Source organism: Vipera ursinii (assembly GCF_947247035.1).
Source record: "Vipera ursinii genome assembly, chromosome: 6".
NCBI classification, from domain to species: Eukaryota; Metazoa; Chordata; class Lepidosauria; order Squamata; family Viperidae; genus Vipera; species Vipera ursinii.
Genome location: NC_139515.1, coordinates 23,432,188 through 23,459,093, shown reverse-complemented (window position 1 = coordinate 23,459,093; position 26,906 = coordinate 23,432,188). Strand labels below are relative to the sequence as shown.

Below are 26,906 nucleotides of genomic sequence, written 5' to 3'. Positions count from 1 at the left end.
AAGAGTGCAGAGAAGAGTAACTAAGACGATTAGGGGCCTGGGGACTAAAACATATGAAGAAAGGTTGCAGGAATTGGGTGTAGCTAATCTAGAGAAAAGAAGGACTACGGGTGACATGATAGCAATGTTCCAATATTTGAGAGGCTGCCACAAAGGAGAGGAGTCAATCTATTTTCCAAAGCACCAGAAGGCAATTCAAGAAATAAAAGATGAAAACTAATCAAGGAGAGAAGCAACCTAGATCTAAGGAGAAACTTCCTAACAGTGAGAACAATAAACCAGTGGAATGGCTAGCCTTCAGAAATTATGGGTGCTTCATCAATGGAGGTTTTTAATAGACTGGACAGCCATTTGTCTGAAATTGCTAGAGCAGAGGGTTGGACCAGAAGACCTCCAAAGTCCCTTCCAACTCTTATTGTTCTGTATTTTATTCTGTTAGGTACAACAAAACTCTACTTTCTTATGCCGCTTTTAAGGAAAACATCCTGTAAGACTTTCACAGTTTTTATCACACAATGACACTTTTATTGCCTAATTAAAATGTTAAAAACATTAAGAGAGCACATTCAAAGCTTAAACAGAGCCCTGCTCACTCTGTAGTATATGTAAATGGATACAGAATGATTAAGTCTCTCATCATATGAAAAATGTCGTTTTCCATTCCACTAAAGAATATAGACCACTTCTGTATCTAGAACAAGTCAACATGGTCAGAAATATGGATTCCATCAAGTTTAGGCTTTTGCCATTTTGTTTAATCCTGTATCAGTTGGAGTTGTATATAGTCAATCTGCCCATCTTTGGAAACAGTTCACCTCTTTCTCCATTCTAACTTGTATTGTACTCAGTTCCATGTAATGATTGGAAAAAGGGACTTTCATTCTCTTATTATCTAGTCCAGTACAGCAAAAAATAAACACATAAATGGCTCTAGCACTTCTGCTTTCGCCCAATGAATCGAAATCCATAGGACAAATAGGTCAGGATGAAATTTATTTTATTGGATTTTTCTCATGTCTTTATTACTTTATAATTAATTTAAGGTGGCAAACATTCCTCATACTCCTTCCTCCTCCTACTTTCCTCACAACAACCACCCTATGAAGTGTGTTGGGTTGGGTTGGGCCCAGAGTAACCCATCTGGCTTTCATGCCTAAGATAGGACTAGAACTCACGATCTCCTGGTTTCTAAGCCAGCACCTTAAGCACTATACCAAACTGACTACAAAACAACACTGAAAATTGATGGGATTTTTTAGCCATAATTCTTTAAAATCTGTGTTTTTAAAGGTTTGCACACTGTTACTGTTTGAGACTGAATCCATTTAAAGGTGGATTCAACATAAAAACAGTTGCTGTTTGTGTATAATATATATAGCAAATTTCAGATAAATAAAATGAAGATTCTACAATCATAAGTAGTGTACTAGGGGTAGATACAGAAGTAAAAACTTGGTACTTTCCTTAGAAGAGAGCAGTTGTGAACGCTAGCTAAAATAGTTCCCAATTCATCATCACACAAATACCAAGAATGAGAGACAAGAAGCCATAGAATTGAATGAAAGGTAGAAAAATTACTTTAAAAGAGCTTTATCAGTGCAATACAAAAAGAGCCCAAGATTACAGAAAGAGTACCTATATTAGATAAATCAAATCACAGAAAAAGACATTCATGTGATTGTCTCACTTTACAGTGCAGGATTTTGTGCTATTATCAGAATGTTGCTGCTATATAATAGAAAACAGTTATTTCTGTCTATAATATTCAATATTGAGGAAAATAGATTGTTCTGAGATGAGCTAATCTTGAAAGAGCCATCCATGACCATATTCTCATTGAATTAAATGGAAGTTTAATCATTCTCTGAAGCTTGAAGGGCTGACCCCACCAACACGGATAGCATATTTTTATACTCTGAGATTTTAATGTTCTACTGAAATGTCATTATCTTAAATACCAGAACATCTTAGTGAGAAAAAACATACAACACAAAATTGTCTCTGTAAAAGAAGGGAATTACCATTATTAGCCTGCTTATCCCATTTGCTTTTATTTTTAGATCAGCTAAAAATAATATAAAGGAAAGCAGAACTATAAACCTGTTCTTTGTACTAGTTCAATTTCATAGCAATAGTGAAATTAATTCCAAATGTTCATAAAGCCTAACACTGCAGAAATGAAGAAATTATTAATTATGTGGTCAGCAATTTAAACTATATTTCACTGTACTGCTTCAGCACATTCTCCTATTAAATCAACAAGGCTTATGCTAAAAAATTCATTAAACAGACAAAACAGTGGTTCTGACAATGCATTTTGCAAAAGTCTTAAGGAAAAGACAGTTCAGAGAAAAGTAAAGGAAAAAATAACTTTTAAACAGGTTCCCCAAAGCCTGATATTTCTAAAGGTAAAGGTAAAGTTTCCCCCGCACATGCGTGCTAGTCGTTTCCGACTCTAGGGGCTGGTGCTCATCTCCGTTTCAAAGCCGAAGAACCAGCACTTGTCCGAAGACGTCTCCGTGGTCATGTGGCCAGCATGACTAGACGCCAAAGGCGCACGGAACGCTGTTACCTTCCCACCGTAGTGGTCCCTATTTTTCCACTTGCATTTTTTTATGTGCTTTCGAACTGCTAGGTTGGCAGAAGCTGGGACGAGTAACAGGCGCTCACTCTGTTACGCGGCACTCGGGATTCGACCCGCCAAACTGCCAACCTTCAGATCGACAAGCTCAGCGTCCTAACCCACTGAGCCACCGCGTCCCTCACCTGATATTTATATGCCTCAACAATTTCCATGCTCAATGCATGGCTTCCTTAGAGAAAAAGATCTTTTAACACTTATGACATAAAGCAGCTTAATGTTGAATATATGCTAACTCTTTAATAATTAATAATTTAATTTATAGTTAGCCATTTTCTTAATTGGCTAATTGCTTTAGTGATCTCCTGGTCATTTTGAACAATATTAGATGGCAAACAGAACTATTCAGGCAAACAGCCTTAAAAAATGGCTCTGTTTTAAGTTGGGCCGTTCTCGGAATACTGTGTAGCAATTTTTCTTCCCAAAGTCTTGGAAAATGTAGCTTGGTGTGTTAAAAGAACTGTGTTCTGGACGCTATATATGAGACTCTCTCACTTCCTTCATAGATTTAAGGAAACACAGAACAAAGATAACCTAGTACAATAAATGTTGAATACATTTCCATAAATATTACGGTCTTCCAAAGTATTAGTTCCCAATTCTAATGTCACAGGTTTCACAAGAATTAACAGATGCAGAAAGTGACAATATTAGACCTCACATGACATTTTTGGGGGACTCTCTAGCTCCATTAAATTGGGAAGTATAAGCTAACTAGTTTTTCAATGGACTATAACATCTCCTCCCCTTTCCTCCTTGCTTTCGTTTTTAAGGAGGTGGGATGAGAATTGGTAAGTCTCTAGAAGGCAACTCACCTCCATAATTGTCCTCAATTCTATATACACTCCCACACACAAGCTGAAATCACATGCCGTTCTAATTCAGTAGCAAAACAGCCAAATTAACACATCATGATTTCACATTATTTGGTGTAGGAAATGAACAGTATGGAAATAGGAGAGATTTACCTTCTGGTTCAATACCCTTCCTTATTTATGAAGTAAAATCCTAAAAATAATCATGGCACTAAATGTCATTTTGCCCCCAAATTTCATCTGTGTGATCTCATTCTATTCAATTCAGTCACTAAGCACAGGTGCTTAATTTGTTAACCCTGTTTGTTGCAAGGTGGTTGCAAAGCATGTGAATGGAATCACATGACCATAGGACACTGCAACAATCATTAAATATATGCCAGTTATGAAGCAAACAAATGACTCACATGACTGCTGGATGCTGTGAGTGTTGTAAAGGACAAGATTGATTGCAGAGTTCTTTTAGTACCATAACTTTGAAAAGTTGCAGCATGAAGCAGTTAGTAATCAAGAACTACCATATTTCAAACTATGCCTCTTAGCCTTTTATTTATAAAAAAATATCACAAGAAACTAAAGAAGATTTTGTATGACATATGATTTTCTAGAGAAAAAAGGCAATCATAAGTTGGCTACTAGCACACTGGGAAAATATATCAGTTTATCTTCTAATAAATGTTTTATATTTTATGATGGCTATATTTTCTCTGATTTTTTTAATCATAGTAATTAATCTACGACAGCATCAGCAATGGGATTTCAATGTTCAAAAATAATCCCATTATAATGTTGCAAACTTCAAATATAGTACACTGTACTAGGAAAGGCAACATATTTTTCCACTGTAAACAATCATTTCTTAATTGAAGCATTTCTCTTAACTTATTTACTTCCTCTTTTACTGTTTTGGGTGTTGAGGGAGATACAAAGTTCTGGCTCTTTCTCTTCTGGTGGCCTCAACCACTGTTAACTGATGTTGTTGTAGTGTGTCTTTAATACTGCCTCTTCTCTTCTTAACACACTTCAGAATTTGGAACTATTCTTAAAGAATTTTCATTGATTTTCCCAATGTCTCCAACAATACATATACCGTATATACTTGAGTATAAGCCGACTCAAGTATAAGCCGAGACCCCTAATTTTACCCCAAAAAACTGGAAAAAGTTATTGACTCGAGTATAAGCCGAGGCTGGGAAATGCAGCAGCTCACGGTAAATTTCAAAAATAAAAATACAGGTAGATAACAATAAAATTGCTTTAATTGAGGCCTGTGGAAAAGAGGGTCAACAAAAACAATATATTATCAGTATATTCAACAAAAACAATATATTATCAGTATATTCAACAAAAACAATATATTATCAGTATATTCAACAAAAACAATATATAACATTAAAGTATTAACAATAACTTTAAATGTACAAAAACCTTAACTCAATAAGCAACCAAGCTAAAACACAAGCATCAAAATCCTTCAAAACTGGATTCCTCCTCCTCATCTGTATCTGCAAACAGAGCTTCAGCTGTAGCTGGTGTGAGGTTATCATCATATACATTGTCACAGAGTTCGCTGTCATCACTATCACAGTTGTCGTCCTCATACAAAGCAGTGTCTTCACTGCCATCCATAGCATTACTTATGCCACATTTCCTGAAGGCGTGCTTCACCATGTCCTCTGCAATCTCTTCCCATGTATCACGAACCCACTTTGCTATCAGTTCTATGTCAGGCTTCATCATATTTCCACCTTTTGTTAGTCGGGCTTGACCAGATGACATCCATTCGCACCACATCTTTCGCACACGGTCTTTGAAAGGTTTATTTAAACACACATCTAAGGGCTGTAATACAGATGTAAGCCCACCTGGAATAACGGCTAAAGTAACTTGAGAAGACTTTGCCAATGTTTTTATGTCATCAGATGTGTGGGCTCTGAACATATCCCAAACTAGCAATGATGGTTTTTTCTTTAAGGCTGCTCCTGGTCGTCCATTCCAAACTTCTTCCAGCCACTTTTTTGTTCCATCTTCATCCATCCAGCCTTTAACATGTGGGCGCACTGTAATTCGTGGTGGGAATTTGACCTTTTTAGGCAAGGTCTTTCTTTTAAAAATAATGGCAGGCCGCAGCTTAGTTCCATTAGCCAAACATGACAGAACAACTGTAAAATGGTTTTTCTCATTACCTGTGGTTCTGAGTAAAACAGTTTTGTCTCCCAAACTTGCCACGGTTCTGTTGCTTGGAAGATCAAAGGTCATAGGTGTTTCATCCATATTCCCAATATCTCCCAGGTCATAGTTATGGATCTTTCTTTGTTTTATGATGAATGAATGGAATGACATCACTTTTTCATCAAGGTCTTTTGGCAACTTCTGTGAAATCTTTGTTCTTTGCCGCAAACATAGGCCATACCTATTCATGAAGCCAGTACACCATCCTGCTGACGCAACAAAATTTTCAATGCCTGGTACTTTTAATTTGTCATCTTTAGCCATTTGAAGGGCACGTAAGCGAATTCCCATGCGTGTTACGCAGTAACCATTTTGACGACACTCCATAACCCATTTATGCAATTCAGTCTCTAGAGCCACATGTGGAGTTGTTAAACCACGTCGAGCTTTTTTTGCCTTTGGAATCTTTTCCAACTCAGCTTTCATTTTCCGCCACTCCCTCACTTGTTTTTCATCAACACCAAATTCCCTACTTGCAATACTGTTATTGCTTTTTTCTGCTCTTGACACAACCTTTAGTTTGAAAGCAGCTTCGTATGACCTGCGTCTTTGTTTTGGTGCAGGATTAGAAGTACTGGGCTCCATTTCTAACAGGAATGGGGAGGTCTGCTAGGGAGGCGGCAGTCAAGCGTTGTTTCCCTCGTCGTGGGTGTGTGTGTATGTGGGGGAGGGGGCAGTCAAGCGTTGTTTCCCTCCTCAGTCAAGCTTGTTTCCCTCCTCGTGCGTGTGTGTGTGTGGGGGGGGCTTGTTTCCCTCCTCAGTCAAGCTTGTTTCCCTCCTCGTGTGTGTGTGTGTGTGTGTGTGTGTGTCAGTAAAGCATTGTTTCCACGTGGCTGGCTGGGCTGCTGCGCCACCGCTTGTCCCGGGCGAGGCAGCGGGCGAGCGAGCGATGGGGGGGAAGCGGCGGCGGCGGTGAGTTGGGGCGAGTTCGGGGTGCAGCGGGCGAGGCAGCGGGCGAGCAAGCGATGGGGGAAGCGGCGGCGGCAGTGAGTTCGGGGCGAGTTCGGGGCGCAGCGGGCGAGGCAGCGGGCGAGCGAGCGATGGGGGGAAGCGGCGTCGGCGGTGAGTTGGGGCGAGTTCAGAACGGCGCGGGCGAGGCAGCGGGCGAGCGAGCGATGGGGGGAAGCGGCGGTGGCGGTGAGTTGGGGCGAGTTCGGGACGCAGCGGGCGAGGCAGCGGGCGAGCGAGCGATGGCGGCGGTGAGTTGGGGCGAGTTTGGGACGCAGCGGGCGAGGCAGCGGGCGAGCGAACGATGGGGGGAAGCGGCGGCGGCAGTGAGTTGGGGCGAGGTTGGGGCGCAGCGGGCGAGGCAGCGGGCGAGCGAGCGATGGGGGGAAGCGGCGGCGGCGGTGAGTTGGGGCGAGTTCAGGACGCAGCGGGCGAGGCAGCGGGCGAGCGAGCGATGGGGGGGAAGCGGCGGCGGCGGTGAGTTCGGGGCGGGTTCGGAACGGCGCGGGCGAGGCAGCGGGCAAGCGAGCGATGGGGGGGAAGCGGCGGCGGCTCGGGGCGAGTTCGGGATGGCGCGGGCGAGGCAGCGGGCGAGCGGGGGGGAGCGGCGGCTGGCGGTGAGTTCGGGGCGGCGCGGGCGAGGCAGCGAGCGAGCGAGCGGGGGGGGAGCGGCGGCTGGCTGTGGCTTCGGGGCGGCGCTGAGCTGCGCGGCCGCCCTCCCGCCCTCAGTCAAGCTTGTTTCCCTCCTCGTGCGTGTGTGTGTGTGGGGGGGGCTTGTTTCCCTCCTCAGTCAAGCTTGTTTCCCTCCTCGTGCGTGTGTGTGTGTGTGTGTGTGTCAGTCAAGCGTTGTTTCCCTCCTCAGTCAAGCTTGTTTCCCTCCTCGTGCGTGTGTGTGTGTGTGTGTGTGTGTGTGAGTAAAGCATTGTTTCCACGTGGCTGGCTGGGCTGCTGCGCCACCGCTTGTCCCGAGCGAGGCAGCGGGCGAGCGAGCGATGGGGGGGAAGCGGCGGCGGTGAGTTGGGGCGAGTTCGGGGCGCAGCGGGCGAGGCAGCGGGCGAGCGAGCGATGGGGGAAGCGGCGGCGGCAGTGAGTTCGGGGCGAGTTCGGGGCGCAGCGGGCGAGGCAGCGGGCGAGCGAGCGATGGGGGGAAGCGGCGTCGGCGGTGAGTTGGGGCGAGTTCAGAACGGCGCGGGCGAGGCAGCGGGCGAGCGAGCGATGGGGGGGATGTGGCGGCGGCGGTGAGTTGGGGCGAGGTCGGGAGGCAGCGGGCGAGGCAGCGGGTGAGCGAGCGATGGGGGGGAAAGCGCCGGCGGCGGTGAGTTGGGGTGAGTTCAGGGCGTAGCGGGCAAGCGAGCGATGGGGGGAAGCGGCGGCGGCGGTGAGTTCGGGGCGATTTCGTAACGGCGCGGGCGAGGCAGCGGGCAAGCGAGCGATGGGGGGGAAGCGGCGGCGGCTCGGGGCGAGTTCGGGATGGCGCGGGCGAGGCAGCGGGCGAGCGGGGGGGGAGCGGCGGCTGGCGGTGAGTTCGGGGCGGCGCGGGCGAGGCAGCGAGCGAGCGAGCGGGGGGGAGCGGCAGCTGGCTGTGGCTTCGGGGCAGCGCTGAGCTGCGCGGCCGCCCTCCCGCCCTGCCTGCCCCCTGGCCGGTGCCTTCGCCCCACAAGCCCCCCCGACTTGCCCGGAGGAAGCGGCGGCGGCACGGCGCTGCGGGCCGGGAGAGGAGGGGGGCGCGGCGGGGGCTGCCCCTCCTGCCGAGGAGCCGAGCCCGGCGGCATGTGTGTGTGTGTGTGTGTGTGTGTGTGTGTGTGTGTGTCAGACCCGCAGGAATGGCTAGTTGCGTTTCTCTGTGTGTCAAGCCCCGTGGGCTCGACACACAGGAAGGGGGGGAATGCCGGAATGCCGCTTCCCTACCAGCCATTCCCGTGGGTCTGACACACACACGCACGCACGAGGGGGAGAAACAACGCTGGACTGCCGCCAGCTCTGCAAGGCTCTGCCGCTCCCTTCTCTCAGCAGCCTGTTCCGAACGAAGGGACAGTTCTTTTTTTTGTTCACTGGAGTATAAGCCGAAGTGGAGTTTTTCAGCCCAAAAAGTGGGCTGAAAAATTCGGCTTATACTCAAGTATATACCGGTAATTTGCAAGTTACAATCATTCATTTAGCAGCCATTCAAAGTTATGAAAGGGGCTGAACAAATGACTCTTATACAGTCCTTATAATTCGAAGTGTCACACTATCCCTTCAGTCAGGTGACTGTGAGCCAGGTGCTGAATGCCTGGCTTGCAATTATAACTTTGCAGCAAGTTGCAGTCACCTAAGTTAACTTTCAGGAAGTCGTAAGTTGTGATCACATAAGATCCTTGCTTAATAACCCGCATCGTCCTTGCTTAACAATGGCCTTTATAACCACATTTGGTAAGGCCACACCTGGAATACTGCATCCAGTTTTGGTCACCACGATGTAAAAAAGATGTTGAGACTCTAGAAAGGGTACAGAGAAGAGCAACAAAGATGATTGGGGGCTGGAGGCTAAAACATATAGGGAACGGTTGCTGGAATTGGGTATGTGTAGTTTAATGAAGAGAAGGGTGAGGGGTGACATGATAGCAGTGTTCCAATATCTCAGGGGCTACCACAAAGAAGAGGGAGTCAAGCTATTCTCCAAAGCACCTGAAAGCAGGACAAGAAGCACTAGTCAAGGAGAGAAGCAACCTAGAACTAAGGAGAAACTTCCTGACAGTTAGAACAATTAACCAGTGGAACAACCTGCCTCCAGAGGTGGTGAATGCTCCAACACTGGAGGTTTTTAAGAAGAGACTGGACAGTCATTTGCCTGAAATGGTATAAGGTTTCCTGCCTGAGCAGGGGCTTGGACTAGATGACCTCCAAGGTCCCTTCCAACTTTATTATTATTATTATTATTATTATTATTATTATTATTATTATTATTATTATTATTATTATTATTATTATTATTATTATTATTGCTTAGCAATGGAAATTCTGATCCCAAATGCCAGTCATAAACTGTGGACTACCTGTATCTTCTCCTCTTTCTATCTTTTTTACTTGTCCATAGTACATCACTTTTTATCACTGAGATGAATGTACAAATGACCTTGGGTAAAGAGAGGAAGAGATACTGCCAGGAAACAATCAGACAAGAGAGAGAGGAACCTGTAGTTGCTTAAGAGTCAGAGAAAGAAACTTAGGAAGGGCCCACCCTAATGGATCAAACAGTTAAAAGTGGAGGCAGGAAGTTTGTGCCTTCAGACTTGCAAGATTTTGTTAATGTAGTCTTACAATATAGTAGAATTTGTTCATCTCGTGTTTCCTATATGGTTTACCGGGAAGCTTATGTAGGTCATAGAACACTGCTTTATACTAGATATGATATGCTTAACCTATATTTGTATTATGATTGGCATATTTTATCTTTTAAAGAAAAATCTGAAAATCAATTATTTTCTATTGAATTAAATGAGACAGTTTGAACTTTGGAGTACATTCAATTTACGTAATAGGTGCTCTAACTCTTCAATTCTAAAAAAAAGCAAGAATGAAAATAAAAGGGGTGGAAAAGTCTTAATATTTCACTGCGATTTCTTTATCTTTTAATTCATCTGGTTTTACATAAGCTCATCCTCCGAGTGTTTATTAGTGTGATGAATGTATTATTGATTCCTGTTTGCGCTCTCCACATTACAACAGTAAACAGCTTATTTAACAATTAGTCAAGAAATAAAGTGTATTTAGAAAAAGATCATTTATTTTCTGCTTATCACTTGAGCCAGCAAGAACTGGTTTTCAGGCTCCTGAGAGTGAAATATTGTTGATTAAGACCTTCAGAATGTCTAGGCTTGATTTAATGAAGTTTGATTGCTCTACACACAGTACATGTGTTTACTTCCAGATTGTGTTAAAGAGCAAATTTTTTTCCTTCATGGCATTCCAAATAAACAAAAGAGAAAAAATAGAAAAAACTAAACTCCATTGGTTCATTTTGTTGTTTTTTTCAGTGCCCTTCAAAATGCTATATAACAAAACATTATTCTGAGATTTTCAAAAGCAGAAAAACCCACTGGGTTAAAATTTTTGAAGGGCTTGTTATAGAAGGGATTGGATTCTGACTGCTGCAGAATTATGTGGAAATATTTCTTTCCATGATTTGAAAACAACTTTTGTTAATACAGCTTAAAATTGCCTTTGTTGTTGTCTTCTTTTTGCAGCCAGCAAACCCTGCTGACTCTAACTTTTGCTTGTAATCTATTTTAAAGATCTTTTTCAGCATGCATTGCTGATCAAAGAAAAAAGTAAATTAAATCCAAGCTATACTTTCTTCTAGTTTTATTACTGTTCTTGCTTAGAGCACCCCAACTAAAGAGCATGGAGGGAAAGCAAGACTAACTAAATTTTGAAATGCAGAAACAAACTCACTTGGACCTTATGGGCCTTGGTAAAAGTCTCATAATCTGTTGCCCCCACCCTATGGGACATTCTCCCCCTAGAGGTGAGGCAGACCCTCCTGAAAATAAGTTTAAACATGTGCTGTAGCCTCACATGGGGAGCCCAAAGACGCATGTAATCGTGGGACTGGTTGGTGGCCCAAGAGCCCTGCCTTTGTCTTTTTAATTAATTTTAACATGTCTTAATTATTTTTGTCTCCTAAAAAATAATTTCAAAATTGTAATTCTAACATTTTAATTTTTACATACTGTTTATATAGTCTGACATTTTATTGTACATTGCCCAGAATTCCTCTTTGAAAGAGATGGGCAGTTCACAAATATGAAAAATAAATAAATTAAATCTTATTCCTGTAGGCTGGTACCTGCCTTGGTAAAATCTGAACTGGGAGTAAAGAACACGGCTTAATCCACATGTTGGTTATCAGCATGCTTTTAATAGCTCCAATGTGGGTAGACCAAATAATTGGGCCTTTCTTCAATGGGAGAAGGGGACCAAGAAGATTTGAAAGGGCCAAATGTTGGGCCTTGAATATTGTAGATTTTCTGACATTAAACATCCTGAACCCTCTGACTACTGGAGCATAGCCCCAGTTTACAAAACCTAGGCAAGCCCTTGAACCTCTAAACCTTCTATATCTCTAAGACTAGGGCACTTGTTTTTAGTGGGCATGACTATGAACAAGCTATTTTTGAAATCACACATACATATACACACAGAGTTGAACTCACAAAACATTTCTTCAGCTGAATATTAAATGATACATCAATGAATAAATAGAAATCTTACCCATACAAGTAAGAGAAGGTTTCTTTTCACTGTTCCACAATATCCCAGCATTCCAATAATGATAAGGAAACAGCAGACTGCAATCATGACTGGATGGACAACTGGAAAATAAGTAGACACAACTGCCTCCTCCACTCTGAAAACAAATGAAACAGATCAAGTTGATAGAGTGGAGCCCAGCTTTCCTACAAAGCAGTTTATAAAATAGTATTCTTCTGGGGAAAGAATGCAGAAATTATTTTGTTATTAGAAAGATTCTGTTATCAGGTGGCAATGCCCTTTGAATCTAAATGAAAATTGTCTGTCTGTCTATCTATCTATATCTAAAGCTGCTTGCATTCATTATCCAGCAATTAGCTCTGGAATAGCAACTCACACTGCTACATCAATTTAAAATCTGCACTGTGTAAATCAAACTGCTTTGAGATAAGCAAATTGAATAAGGTATGAGACACAATGAAATCTCCCAAGAAACAGAATATTAAATAACCTGAGAATTTGTTCTGGGAACAATCCCAGTTCTCACTACTCTTCTTTTAATTATCAGAAATATATGTGTACAATAGATTTTACTTTTTGCTTCTGGAAATGCAGTTCAGGTCCAGAAACGTGAGGGAAAATTGAGCTAATAATTTTCTTGAATTTCTTCTTAGCAATTAGTCACAATAGAATTTCCCTGCTTAGAGGTAGTAAATTTCTCTAATTAGCACACTAAATAAATCTCTCAGGAAGGACTTTTACCAATACCTCATGCTTTTCCAAGGTATTTGTCTAGCAACCTTTAGAAAGTTGGACTAGGTGAGATTTGGAGTCAAACTGCACATTATTTTAATGATATAGGATCCAACACTGTTTGCTTCCTGTGTGTAGCAAATACAGTCTTCTCCTCCCTTTTGTAGAACAAATTACAGCAGAATAAATGAATGTCCTACATAAAGGTCAAAAATAAGACTTTGACAATTTGAAATTATGTAGGAGGAGATCAAAAGGCTATGATGGGTAAGTGCTAAATACATCACAGACAATATGAAGCAGTATTTCCCTGCAGGTATGTGGTTTGTAAAAAGGACATGTTCTACCTACTAAGAAACTCTTATTTACTTGGAATGTCTGCTGTTGTAACTGTATTGTAAGTGAAACTTCTATCCTAGAGTTACCTTTTCTAAATCCTTGTCTTGTGCCTTCTTGTTTTAATCTCTTTAATCTACTTCATTAAAGAATTAAAATATGGTTTAAGTAGGAATATTAAGAAGCCTTTATCTGAAAGTACCTGAGAATTATGATATAAGGAACAAGAGGTCAACCCTTTGGCTCAATAAGTATATCTGGAATTTTAAGAATGAGTTATGGATGCCTCCTATAACATGCTACCATCCTGGGCACAGTGGGGATTTCCAAAACTAGTAGATCTGACTTTTCAGTCAATAAATGGGAAAAGAGAGTTGAAGTGTTCTGTATCACTCTGATTCCATCTACTGTCTTTCCAGATTTCTGCAGTCCATGGCAGTTGCAATCAGCATGGCCAATCATAAAATTTACCTCACCACTCCATCTACCATCCCAGGATGCTCTCTACCATCTCACCTCATTTTTGTCTGTGTGGGGGAGATGAGCACAGTTCTAAGCAGAAACTTGGGCTGCATCTCACTATTACTGTATTTTCTGGCGTATAAGACTACTTTTTAACCCATAAAAATCTTCTCAAAAGTCAGGGGTCGTCTTATACGCCGGGTGCTGAAAATTTAGAGACAGGGCTGGCTGGAAAACCTGGAGCGGATCTCCCATTTAGTCTGCGTAGGGAAAGCGGGACCAATTGGAGAAGAAGCTGCAGTCTGTGATTTTTTACAGGGTTTATAGGGTTTCCTGCCTTAGCAGGGGGTTGGACTAGATGACCTCCAAGGTCCCCTCCAACTTATTATTATTATTATTATTATTATTATTATTATTATTATTATTATTATTATTATTATTATTATTATTTTGTTTAATCCACTTGCACTGTTTTATGTTTACATGTTTGATGACAAACAGCCTTATGTTTATAAGTGACAGTTTTCCTACTAAGCACCTTCATGTCATAAGCATTTGAATTAAAATTACCATATTAAAATCAAATCTGATGTTTTTTAATTTTTATTTAGTGTGCGTTGGAAGAGGGGTAGTCTTATACAGCGAGTATAGCCCAAACCCTATAATTTAACAGGAAATGTAGGGGGTCGTCTTATACGCCCAGTCGTCTTATACGCCGGAAAATACGGTACTTTTCAGTGCCTAGAAATGAGTTAGGCTTCAAAGGCAAATGAGACAAGAAGTGCAACTATGAGTTCAAGCTCTATTATAAGATCACATTAATAGAATCTTGCAAAACTATTATTCCCCTGCCTTCCTTTTACACTCCAGAACGGGGGGGGGGGGGTGTCCTTCCCACACCCTCCACCTTCTGTTAATTGAGATATCTTTTATAAATTTTCAGGGTGTAGCTCTTCTTCTGTCTCCCAAAGTCATTCTCACAGACCATTACAAATGCCTTTAAGATGTCAGCAGCGCCCAGAAGCTTTCCTGTAAAAGGTTGTACTTGGAGTTAATATTTTACTTTCTTGCATGCAAGCTTCCCATTTGTTTATTTTAAAAATTAAAAGAAGATTGAAAATAGTATCAGGAATGGTGTGAACCTTGGCAGGAATCAAGGACATTGGAAAGGGGATATAGGTGATTCATGGGGATCAAACAGGGTTTATTAGTGGTAGGCAAATGAAAAATAATGTGAGGCATATAGTTGATGTGTTAGAGTTTTTGGAAAGGAACAACCAGATCTCTGTGGCGCTAATTTTTTTAGATGCTGAAAAAGCTTTTGATCAATTGAATTGGCAATTTTTGTTGAAAGTTTTAGACAAAATGGATTTTGGGGAAAAATTTTTACAACCGATTAGGGCATTATATCAAAAACAAACTGCCCGAATTATAGTTAATAATAGCCTGACAGATGCATGTAACATTGAGAAGGGCACAAGGCAAGGGTGTCCGTTATCGCCCTTGTTATTTGTGTTAACATTAGAGATATTATTGGTTAAAATTCGGAATTCGGAAAAAATTAAGGGGATACAAATTAGAGATCAGGATTATAGATCGAGAGCATTCGCAGATGATCTGGTTGTTACAGTGACCCAGCCAGAGAACTCTGTTGTGGACCTGATGGAGATAATAACACAATATGGGAAGGTTTCTGGATTTAAAGTTAATACACAGAAAACCAAAATTTTGGCCAGAAATATGACAGTTTCGCAAAAGGCTCTCTTAGAAGGACTAACTGGATTTGAGATTGTTAAAAGGGTTAAATATTTGGGGGTGCTTTTGTCGCCCTCTAATACAAAGTTATATAAAAATAATTATGAAAAACTATGGGGGAAAATTCAAAAAGAATTGGAGAGTTGGGAAAAATTGCAATTGTCTTTGTTGGGACGGATTGCAGCAGTGAAAATGAATGTCCTGCCTAAATTTTTATTTTTATTTCAAATGATACCGATTCTTAAGAAAGATTCTAATTTGGAGGAATGGCAGCGAGGTATCAATAAATTTGTGTGGGCAGGGAAAAAGCCACGAGTTAAACTTAAGATTATGCAGGATACTCGTGAGAGAGGTGGTCTTAAATTGCCCAATTTTAAACTATATTATGAAGCTGCTGCATTAGTAGGAATAAGTGATTGGATTAATTTGACACAAGGGAGGTTATTAAATCTTGAGGGCCATGATTTGTTGTTTGGCTGGCATGCATATTTGTTGTATGATAAGAAGGTAGACAATGTGTTTAGAGTGCATATTTTAAGACAGGCATTGCTGAGAGTTTGGAAGAAGTATAGACATAAGTTAGATTGCAAGATACCACTGTGGGCAATTCCAAAACACGCAATAGAAAATATACATGCTGGTTTCAAACATGATGTGACTACGTACAAGGAGATCCTAAGTTTGGAAAGAAATGTCTGGTGTTTGAAATCATATAGCCTCTTGCGAGAAGAGAAGGTTGTTCAAAACTGGTTTCAATATACTCAGTTACGGGCCAGGTGGAAAGAAGACCAGAAAAATGGTTTTACAATGACTGATGAAAATTTGATAAAGCAAATTAGAAATCAGGGACCAGCACATATTAAACGGATATATCTTGCGTTGATAGAGATTGATTCAGAAACAGAACTTGTTAAGGATTGTATGATAAAATGGGCCCAAAACATCCAGGAAGTTATTACAATGGACACGTGGGAAAAGATTTGGGTGAGGAACGTAAAATTTACACAAGCTCAAAATCTAAGAGAAAACTTTTACAAAATGTTTTATAGATGGCATTTAGATCCTAAAAAGCTTGCAAGTATGTATCCGAATTATCAGCCTAAATGTTGGAGGTGCGGTGATGAAGATGCAACATATTTTCACATATGGTGGACATGTAAAAAGGTCAAGGCTTTTTGGATAAAAATCTGGTGGAACATGCAGAAGATTTTTAAACAGAGGATAAAGTTTTGTCCGCAACTTTTTCTGTTGGGAATAATTACAGATGCTACAGTTGTGGACACCAAGTTGATGTTGAATTTAATTACGGCAGCAAGACTCTTGATAGGTCAGTATTGGAAGAAAGAGGAACTGCCGACCATAGAAGAGTGGACATTAAAGGTTTCCGACCTGGCAGAGATGGCGAAGATTTCGGCCTATTTGAAAGATCACTCGCAAGAACGCTATATTATGGAATGGAGAAAATGGATTGAGTTTATCCAGAATAAGTATAGGGTTAAGAAGTTTTACGTAGCATTTGAATAAGTCTTCTTTCCTTTTTTTTTTCTTTTTTTTCTTTTAGTTTTTTTTATATATATTTAATATTACTAAGGCTTGTTTTATCCTATATAAGCTAGAGAGTGATGGATTTTAGAGTTTATAGTTGTTAGTATATGATTGTTTATGATTGTTTTTTTATGTATACCTTGTATTTAGCTCTGGGAAGTCGGGGGGGGGAGGGAGGGTGGGGGGAGAGGGAGGGGGGAGGGAGAAGGGAGGGGGAGGGGGGGTTTTAAAGAAAAATTGTATGTTAAAACTTTTCAATAAAAAAAAAAAAGAAAGGGGATACTGGGGGTATGGAATGCTCTTTGGAGAAATAGCTCCATATCTTTGCTGGATCCTTCTGCACAGATAGTCCAGTTAAACTGATTGGACATGCCTACCTTGTTTCTGCAGTTAAAGTGAGAACATTATTCAAGTAGTCTCTCATCCAGGCAGAGACACATAACACAGTGATGGACATCAACTGAAATAAAATAGGGATTTTGATTAACAAATATAAGATAGAGCAAGCTTAGTTATTTAAACAATGTTATAAGCAGCATACTATTGCATTACAAATTCTTTATTTAATGGCAAAGTAGATGTATCATTAAGTACAGTCCTTTCTCAGCACTCTGCTCTTCTTTAATTTCTTAATACTCAAAGAGAAAAATTCTCACTGGAACAATTTCAGTCTTAGCTGGTTTTCTTAGAAGTGCACATCTCAGGGACAAGCATAAGCTTTGAGCTTTTATGTTTCTGTTTGTGGTAAGATTAATACATCAGCAGAGTTTCATAACAGAAATCCACAAGGTACTAGGATAGAAAGCCAGCTGTCTGTGAAAGAAGCTGTCCCCTTATGTGTATGCAATTATGAGAGCATAATTGTAAGATTACTTCCCCAAAAGAAGGAAAGTCATTCTTAAATAAGGATGTATGGAGGGAAAAAAATTCTGTTTGAAGCAAAATAAATACCCAACTCATGATAACTAGATTATGGGTGCTACTTTAAAAAAATCAACATTTGTTGTAAGGCTGAAAGTTGGCAAAATCTAAAACCCATAGCTTCATTATCAGACATGGGTAATGAGCTGCCTACTGAAAATCAGGAATAGACATTAACTGTATAGTTTATTTAGCTCCCTAGGCACCACAGAGATAACACCCATATCTAGAGGAAAGCAAGAAGCAGATATTCCCAGAGTAATCACATCTCCCCTTCACTCTTCCCTGGCGTTTTGCCTTAAGAAAAAATGAACATAAATATAAAGGGTTATGTTGAGTCTCTCACAAGCAGTTAAACTGTATCATATTCTATCCTGAACTAGCAAAAGGGTTTCAGTTGCAGCATCTGATCATTTTGACATTCTAATCCGGGATAATATTTCAAGCATCTTTAACAATGCCCCTAGGTTTACTCTTCACTCCATTCAATGGTAATGCAAATATGAGAAGAGCCAAGAGCAAATATCATATTTAGTAGCATGTATCATAACTTCATAGGACAGAATCCTGTAATATTTGAAATAGAATGCAAGATGTAATATGTTCCCTTGGCACACAGTTGGCTTTCAGCTATGATAGATATCAGAGGGAACTATTTAGTCAATAAAGTTAGTCCACTAGTACCCTAGCCATTGCCTATCTTTCCTTGTCTTTCCTTTCATGAAAATGGTGGTTCAGAAATTACTGAAGCTCTTTTCCTCTCACCGTTCACATGAGGGCAAATGTTTTCTTTTACTGTGCAAAAATATTTACATCTATGCACATAACTTAACCATTTAAAGTATGCATAGCTAACATATACTGTATTTGTGGTTTCTGAGGAAGTGTTGGTTTGCTTTCCACATATTCTAGACAGGATTGCAGATGGGTCACTGAGAAATGAATGGCACTAGGTCCAAAAGCCTAACTTTTCCAACTTACGGTATGTCTAAGTGGCCTTTAAAACTGTGGATTTCAACTCTTTCTCAGCAGTGGTCTCACTGGCTGGGAAATTCTAAAAGTTGAAGTTCACATACCTGAAAGCTGCTTTAGAGAAATGGCTTTTAGTAATTCTTTATCTAAAGTTGGCTTGCTTTCTCCTTGCCATTATCCTTTCAATTCTGTTATTCTGTTATTAGCACTGGCCATTTGTCCATTTGGTGTTGACCCATCGACCAAACCACCAGAGGGAAGCCAGGACAAATGGGAGATTTTCATTTTTGATTACTCTTTGCATACTAAGAGTAGTAGGCAGCAAGAACAAGAAGAGAAAGAGGCATGGCTGAGGAAGTGCAGGCATCAGCAGATAGCTAACAGTTCTAACCATAGATAATTGTCTTGAAAATGATCATGCCTAAAAAGCCACAGTTTAAGTTGCCTTAGACAGCTACCATCATCAAGCATCATCAACTATTTTTTGATGGATCGAGGGATTGATTGATTGATGTGATATACAGTAAATGCTATTCATCCAACAGTGAGTCTGCACAGGTTACACATAGTTAAAAACATAAAAAAGTCCCATAGTAATTCATAAAAACTCCACAGCACAGCATAACTGAGGTGATCACAACATATTCTAATTCAAATCAGGCCAAATTCTGCCTCTTCATTTCAAACACCAAACAAGACTTTAGTCAAACTGCATCACAGCCTCGGGAACAATCCCAAATTCTCTCTGGATCCCCAAAGAGTCCATCAGGCCCCTGATGGGGACCGATTGAATAGATCCTTTCTCCCTGCAGCAAGGGTGGCTGCAGAGAAATCCAAGGTCAACAGTGATCTGGTCATGGATGGTAGTTATGGTAATTTCCCCCAACTCCACATCATGTTGCCACTGCCATAACACAAAAAACAAAGTCTAACATGTGACTGTTGGTGTGTATTGTGATTGAGAATAATATGAATTAGTCCAAAGTTGCCATAGCAATCATAAACTTTTAAGCTACCATTGACCCCTGGTATGGAAAAGCAGATTAAAATCCCCTGGTACCATCAGTCTGAGGAACTTCACTGCCAACCCAGCCACTGCTTCAAACAGTTCAGATAAGGGAGCCCATACACAGCAAGCAGATTGGTATAGTAGCAGCAATCATCTGCTGCTATTATACACCTGAAGGCAGGACAAGAAACAATGGATGGAAACTGGTGAAAGAGAGAAGCAACCTAGAACTAAGGAGAAATTTCCTGACAGTTAGAATAATTAATCAATAGAAAAACCTGCCTCCAGAAGTTGTGAATGCTCCAAAATTGGAAGTTTTTTAAGAAGAGACTGGACAGCCATTTGTCTGAAATGGTATAGGGTTTTCTGCCTGAGCAAGGGGTTGGACTAGAAGACTACCAAGGTCCCTTCCAACTTTATTATTATTATTATTATTATTATTATTATTATTATTATTATTATTATTATTATTATTATATCATTAGTTTTTATTCATTAGACATGAACCACAGTCAACTGAACATTCAAATTGACTGGCACTAATGGTTGACTGATTGCTGCCACCATGTTAGGTATCAACCAGGTACCTCCTTAAAATGTAAGATGTTCCAAGTAGCGCACTCTTTTGCAGCATTGCTGGAGTTATTGCAAGAAGCTGCAGTTTCTTGATGTATTTTGCAAAGATTTTGGACATAGTTCCCACTGCCCCGATGACAACAGGTATCACTGTTACACGTTTCATCCATAATTGTGCAGTTTCGATGGGTAGGTCGCGATATTTTGTAATTTTTTCCAGTTCTTTTTCTTCGACTCTGGCATCTCCTGGTACAGCGATATTTTTATTTTTTATTTTTATTTTTATTCCATTTATATCCCGCCCTTCTCCGAAGACTCAGGGCAGCTTACAAGCTTAGCAGTAGCCTTCATTCTATGTATATGCCTGCTTATTAGGGCTTTCATACACCCCCCAAGCGGCATTATTACAAAGTCAGCTTAATTGCCCCCAACAATCTGGGTCCTCATTTTCCCTACCTCGGAAGGATGGAAGGCTGAGTCAACCTTGAGCCTGGAGGGATGCGAACCTGCACTAATTGCAGGCAGCTGGTGTTACTTAAGGAGGCATTAGCCCACTGCTCCACCAAGGCTCTTAAAATCTTAATATATTAATATTTTAAAATATATTAATCAGCTGTACGCTTCGGTTTTCTACAACTGCGATATCTGGTGTGTTGTGTTCCAAATGGCGATCTGTCTGCATTCAAAAGTCCCACAAGATCTTCACCCTCTCATTCTCAACAACCTTTTCCATCCTATGTTTCCACGACATCATCATCATCATTATTATTATTATTATGATTATTATGATCATCTCTAATCCATAAAACCCATAAAACTAGCAAGCTATTTGCAGAGAAGCACACCACCACGGTATGATGATTATAATCACTTTGTGCCTCCATGCTAAGTTCATGGCTGGTGCCATAAATGAAACCCAAATGGACATTTTTCCAAGAAAGGTTTCCCTCTACACCTTCCCCAGACAAATTAATTATAAGCAGTTGACGCCAGGAAATAGGCTGGACATTGCTTTGCATTTGATTCCAAAATAGTATCTCAGAGTACACAAACATAAAACTCTCTTTTTAAGGCAGAATCAATCACAGGAGCATCAATCCTATGTTGCACTGGTCTGAAGCACTATTCTCAAATTATTTCTGAAGTGCTGCATACCTCTAATAAAAGTGTCAAGAAAAATCTAAATGAAAACTACTGAAGGAAGTTTCAAATTATGCATTTATACTTCAGGCTAAGATACTATGCTTATAGATCACAGGCATTTCCCAAAAGACTTAAATGAAAATAATTCACTGATTTTTCCACTCAGGTGCACTACAGATGATATTCTCAGTTTCATAAAAAAAATTCAACAAAATAACTGCTTCTTTTGAATGTATTCTTGATAATTCTAGTGAACTATATATGAAAAATGTACACTATATAGCCAAGAAAATATGATGTTATAATCTAAGAAGCAGAGTAAGTTTCACATCCATTCTATAACCAAGTTTTATTACAGATAGTCATCAGTTCATATTGTCACTAAACAATATGGTTGTAAAATACAATGTCACATAACTGTGCCATTTACTTCCTGCTTACCAACATTAAGCAAGGACCACATAGGTTGTTAAGTGAAGACCTCACACAACTGTGACTTCTGACATCCTGCTGGCTTCCTCATTGAATTTGCCAGTGGGAAACCAGTAGGAAAGGTATTACAATCATATGACTGAAGCTCACTGTGATGTCATAATCTCAAGACAGGTGTCTAGTGTCATGATCACATGACCACAAGGACATTGTGATGTCTGGAACTCCAAGGACCAGTTGTAACTATTACTCATTCAGTGCTATCATAAGTTTGAATGGTTGCTGAATAAGCGGTTGTTAAATGAGGACCATCTGTATGATTTCAAACTTCACCAATAATACACCAACTTTAAACAAGAAACATCTGTAGCTGATATTTTTCATATTACATTTCCTAAAGTGTTGAACAAAAAAACTGAGAAGAATCATCTCAAAGTTGACTTGCCATTGATTGCTTCCATATCTGAAAATGACACTTTCTCAGATCTGATTGGTCAAGAATACTAACCGCTCAGAACTGATGTCCCTAACGTATGATGGACAACAATACTGTATGTCTACATGCGCATCTTAATGCCTACTATCAGGCTTTGCCCAGAGCAATATTACATCAAAAGGTTTATCAGCAGATATCCACAGATATAGATCTTGTTAATTGCAGATACTAGAAAAAACATTAAGCTGAAAAAAAATCAACAATTGCAAACTGAACACTCGACATTGTATATAGAGCAGATTCAGGATTAAAGACATGCATCTCATTCTCCTGCATGTAGGTTATAATGGGCTGAGGGAATTCCTTTTTGGCAGAAGAAACGGATGACACCAATAATGGATCAGTGTGGTCTCATGCCCTCTGTCTACAATCCTATTTAATCTTACACCCACCAGGTTTCTTGTCCGCCTGATTTTTTATTTTAGATTCATTTAATCAAAAACAAAACTAACAGAAAACAGGCATTCTCTAAGGAATCAAATTCCAGCAGCATTTTTATTAAGGCTATGGGAGAAGCTGGATCCAAAAAAGCGGTAGATAAGGAACAAAAAGGAGGCAGCAAAAAGAGCGAAGCCTCTTACATCAGCGCTGGCTGCAAAAGGTTGGTGTAGAACTGGGAGAGAAGGAAGCTAGATAAGTTGCATAATTTCAGTTTTGCTTGCTTCCCTACAAGGCACGATGGCAGGGCCCAAATACGCATATGCGGGAGGGAGACAGCCAGATGCAGCCCCCATGGTAAAACTGCCAAAGTTTGATTATGTGATTGGGGGGGGGGGCTGCAATGTTATTGCCATGGATCAGAAGCCCCTCCATTTATCCCTGTTGCTGAACAAATGGTTGTAAGTCACATACTACCTGTACTAGCAATCTTTCCCATGCTGAGAAAGAAATAGTTCTTTTCAATTCGGGAATATGTAGACTGGGATCCACTGGTAGATCTCAATCATCTGGAAGGATGAAGTCAATTTGCTTAACAATACAGTAACCTGCCTTCCCTATTTAAATTAGGCTGTTTAAATCTATTATAGCTTGAGATAATCATAAGTGGACAGTGGTGAGAGCTCAGTTCAGTTGTGCTATTTCAGACCGACTCTGGGGACACAATACGTTCTAAGAAAGACCGTTCTTCCTTCCTAATCTTTGCTAGTCGAATTTGAGGTTCTAGTATAAAAACAGAGTAAATCAAAGAGATCTACATTCACAGTATCCCAAGATCTATCTATCATGTCAGAAAATGGTATTTTAGTCAAAGTGAGGGAATTAAACATTCCCAGGTAAGACAGTTTCCATCAGTTTAAATAATAAGTGATTCTTACTTTTTTAAAAAGTCACTAAAAACTAGATTGGGACAGGGAGAACACAGAGGAAAGCTTATCTTTCAAAAAAAAAGGCAAAAGAGATAATTCAAATATCTCATAAAAAAAGAGAAGATACCTTCATTTAGCCATGTCATTTTCACAGAAAATTTTATTATTTACTTATTTATCAAATTTATATAGCTGCCTATCTTAGAAAGCAAATAACTCTAGGCAGCATGCAACAAAACTAAAAATGGTCAACACCAAACCAATATAAATATTATAATATATTATAATGTATAATATTAAATATTAAAAACTATAAAAACCAAAGCTAAAAAGAAAAAGTCAGTATTAGGCAGGGGATGTCAATAATAATGAAGCAACCAAACTGACTCATCAGTCCCCCCGGGTGCCCAGGACTTAAGGCTCCTTTAGAAAGTCATAAGTGATAAAGAAAGACTCAGTTTATGGGGAAGACATTCCATAATGCTTAGAGTCTGCCAATGTAGCTCCCTAGCTGATGAAACCCCTAACATGCCCTCTCTGCTGGATGTGGTGGGACGGGCAGATGCAATCAAGTAGAAAGAGTCCCTCAGATAACCCAGTCCCATGCCATAGAGGTCAAAACCAGCAGCATGAATTGGACCTGGAAACAGAGCAGCAACCAGTGCAGCTTGTGGAACAGAGGTATAATGTGTGTTCTGCAAGAAACACTTATAAATGCCTCCACAAAATATCAAAATAATTGGAACTACCCCATATAAATGTTATAAGCTGCAAGAATCAGATAATAGTGAGTTAGGCAGCATGTAAATTTAGTAGATACATTTAATAAATATACAGCAAATACTTTTATGAGGTTGTATATTTTATATTATGTATGCATATTTTAATATAATAACTGTTTTATGATATACTATGTTTAATTAGGATCTAATTAAACAGCTAATCCAGAAACACAGGAATTAGAGACAAGAACACAGGAATCAGACCAAAGGCCCATCATGAAGCCACAGTCATTTCATTTAGAGAATTTGTTAAACGTTATTTGACAGTATCAGGATAGCTCTGACTATTATGGATCACCAGAAATGTATTACTCTGGATAATACCCCCTCCCCCAAAGAAAAGAATGTGGATATTACCCAGCAGAAGATGACATATTAATGGAAGCCATCTGGTATCTGGATTATATATTCAGTATGCACTTTTGGCTTTTGACTGCAAGGGAAAGTGGGGAGCATCAGCCCACACAGCATCTGTGCTTCCAACATAATTTGTTCTTCTCAACACTTCCTCCTACTGAATTTTGAAGCTTTCCAGATGAATGTCTCGTCAGCATCTAAGGATTCCAATACCACATACTCTTCAATTTTCCAGGAGTTTGGTAAATATACAAGATAAAACCTAATGCCACATGCCACATCCTTATCAGCATAGAATTAAAATTAGAACAGGCATTTATTACAATGAGAGCTCAAACTCCTATGTAAAAAATTAGCCTTCATAATATTATGTCTTTTTCACACAGAGATCTATTTTCAAACAATGCCAATAAAACAGAACCACAACTCCTTGGCTACTCAAATACAAATTTATTACTTATGATCTGACCTTTAGTCAAACCTTGTTTAGTAAATTAGGTCACAAATTGTGGTTAATCTGAGTACAGCATAAATTAGGGTCTTCAAATTCTCTTCTATGCATACAGGAACCTACTACACACAGTAGGGAATCCTCAATAACACCCAGAAGAGTTTAGGAAACTCTTGCTTAAGCTGAACTTCAGCTATGATCATACCCCAGGATACGTTAGATCAAAAATTCAGATTTTAGCTCAGATGGTCCTCCTGACACTGTAAACTTTCTGAAATGCTTACACTTATTGCATTTAGAAGTCTTTATATTGGAATATAAAGAGATAGCTTTCTTTGGATTGTATTCATTTTGTAGGAACTACAATCATTGCAATGGAATTTATTTTAATAATAAAAATTTGCTTATGTCTTTGGGCTATGCACTTCCATATCAGAAAGTTTATTATCTCTCATGACATCTGAGATAGAACTAAGCTTAACAAAATAAATTAAATTCATATTCAGTCAACCTAAGGAGAACATATTGTCATTTTCTTTACAAATGCTATATTAAAAATGTCAATATTTCAGTACTGTGAAGTTCTAAACATATTCTATATATTTCGATTATGCTATATTATAAATACAACAGTAGCCAATATTACATGTTAACTTGTTACAATTGACTGCTCAAATAATTTCTGGTTTCATTTAACCCGTCAAAACAATACATATTCATCACCATCAAGCTGTTGCGTTAAACTTTTGCTTGATGTACCAATTATGATAATTGCCTTAGAAAGAAGCACTGAAGCCATGGATTTTTAAGCTACATTTGCTCAATTTAAATCAGACACTTGCCTAATTTGTCATTAAGTATATTAAAAAAGCCATTATCACAGCATTATAAAAGTTATAATCTTTAATTCATATACCTTGTACAGAAACATTTAGCTTTAATTTAAAAAATTCTATTTTCTTCTTTTATCTATGGTACTGAGAAAATTTAAGGCTTTGGAATAGTGCTATAATACTTTGCAGAGGAAAGATCTGCCATTGACAAAAGTTTCTGCTGCCCTAAAATTACCCGAAGGAGATAGCCCAAATAGGGCCCAAAGTCAATCATTCTAAGAAAATGTTTATTCATTTGTTACCGCTTCAGTAATCTATTGGAAAATTCTTACTGAAAAAGGAGGCTAAGGAATGAAGTAATGACCTGTATTCCCACAAGAATTTTATAGGCTGAATCTGTTTAATCAGAAGTAATGCCACGAATTGCAGTGGAAATTTTAATCTCCTATATTGCCAACTAAAAACAATCATGCCCTACATACATACAAAAGGCATTAATTAAGAAGATATAGGGGCTCCTTTTTTAAAAGCTGGTCCATTTCATTCAAGCAGCATTCTAGTAAAGAAAATTAAGGTGGATTTTGACCCTAGCCCAAATACAGAATACTGTATTTCTTACTGAGTTTTATATCAGAAAAAAGGAAATAGGCTAAAATATGAAAGGACTCTGGTTATGGAAAGTTATCAAGCTGCAGAAGAATTAATTACACTTCTTTGTACGTAAGAAAAGCTCAGCTAACGTCTAAATGTTAAGCAGCAATGTCCAAAGTAAATGATAATGGTACTAAAATGAAGTGCACAATATCAGCATACAAATACTATGTTGACGGACTTTGTACCTTTTATCAGCATGCATGCTTTCAGTGCCCCTTCCCCCTGGACGCCCATAGCACCAAAGGTAATGCACT

At 39.7% G+C, this 26,906-nt stretch overlaps 1 protein-coding gene across 4 annotated transcripts in view; it reads right to left on the bottom strand.

The window, feature by feature from the left end:
• Nucleotides 1–26,906, bottom strand: part of TSPAN12 (tetraspanin 12) — a 97,209-nt gene that overhangs the window by 57,152 nt on the left and 13,151 nt on the right. For all 4 annotated transcript variants that reach the window (XM_083366716.1, XM_083366713.1, XM_083366715.1 and 1 more), the window contains exons 3-4: nucleotides 17,097–17,179; nucleotides 11,890–12,025 (exon numbers count right to left, since the gene is read on the bottom strand). In XM_083366716.1, the coding sequence (XP_083222842.1) occupies nucleotides 11,890–12,025; nucleotides 17,097–17,179 (219 nt within the window). The remainder of the gene's footprint in view (nucleotides 1–11,889; nucleotides 12,026–17,096; nucleotides 17,180–26,906) is intronic.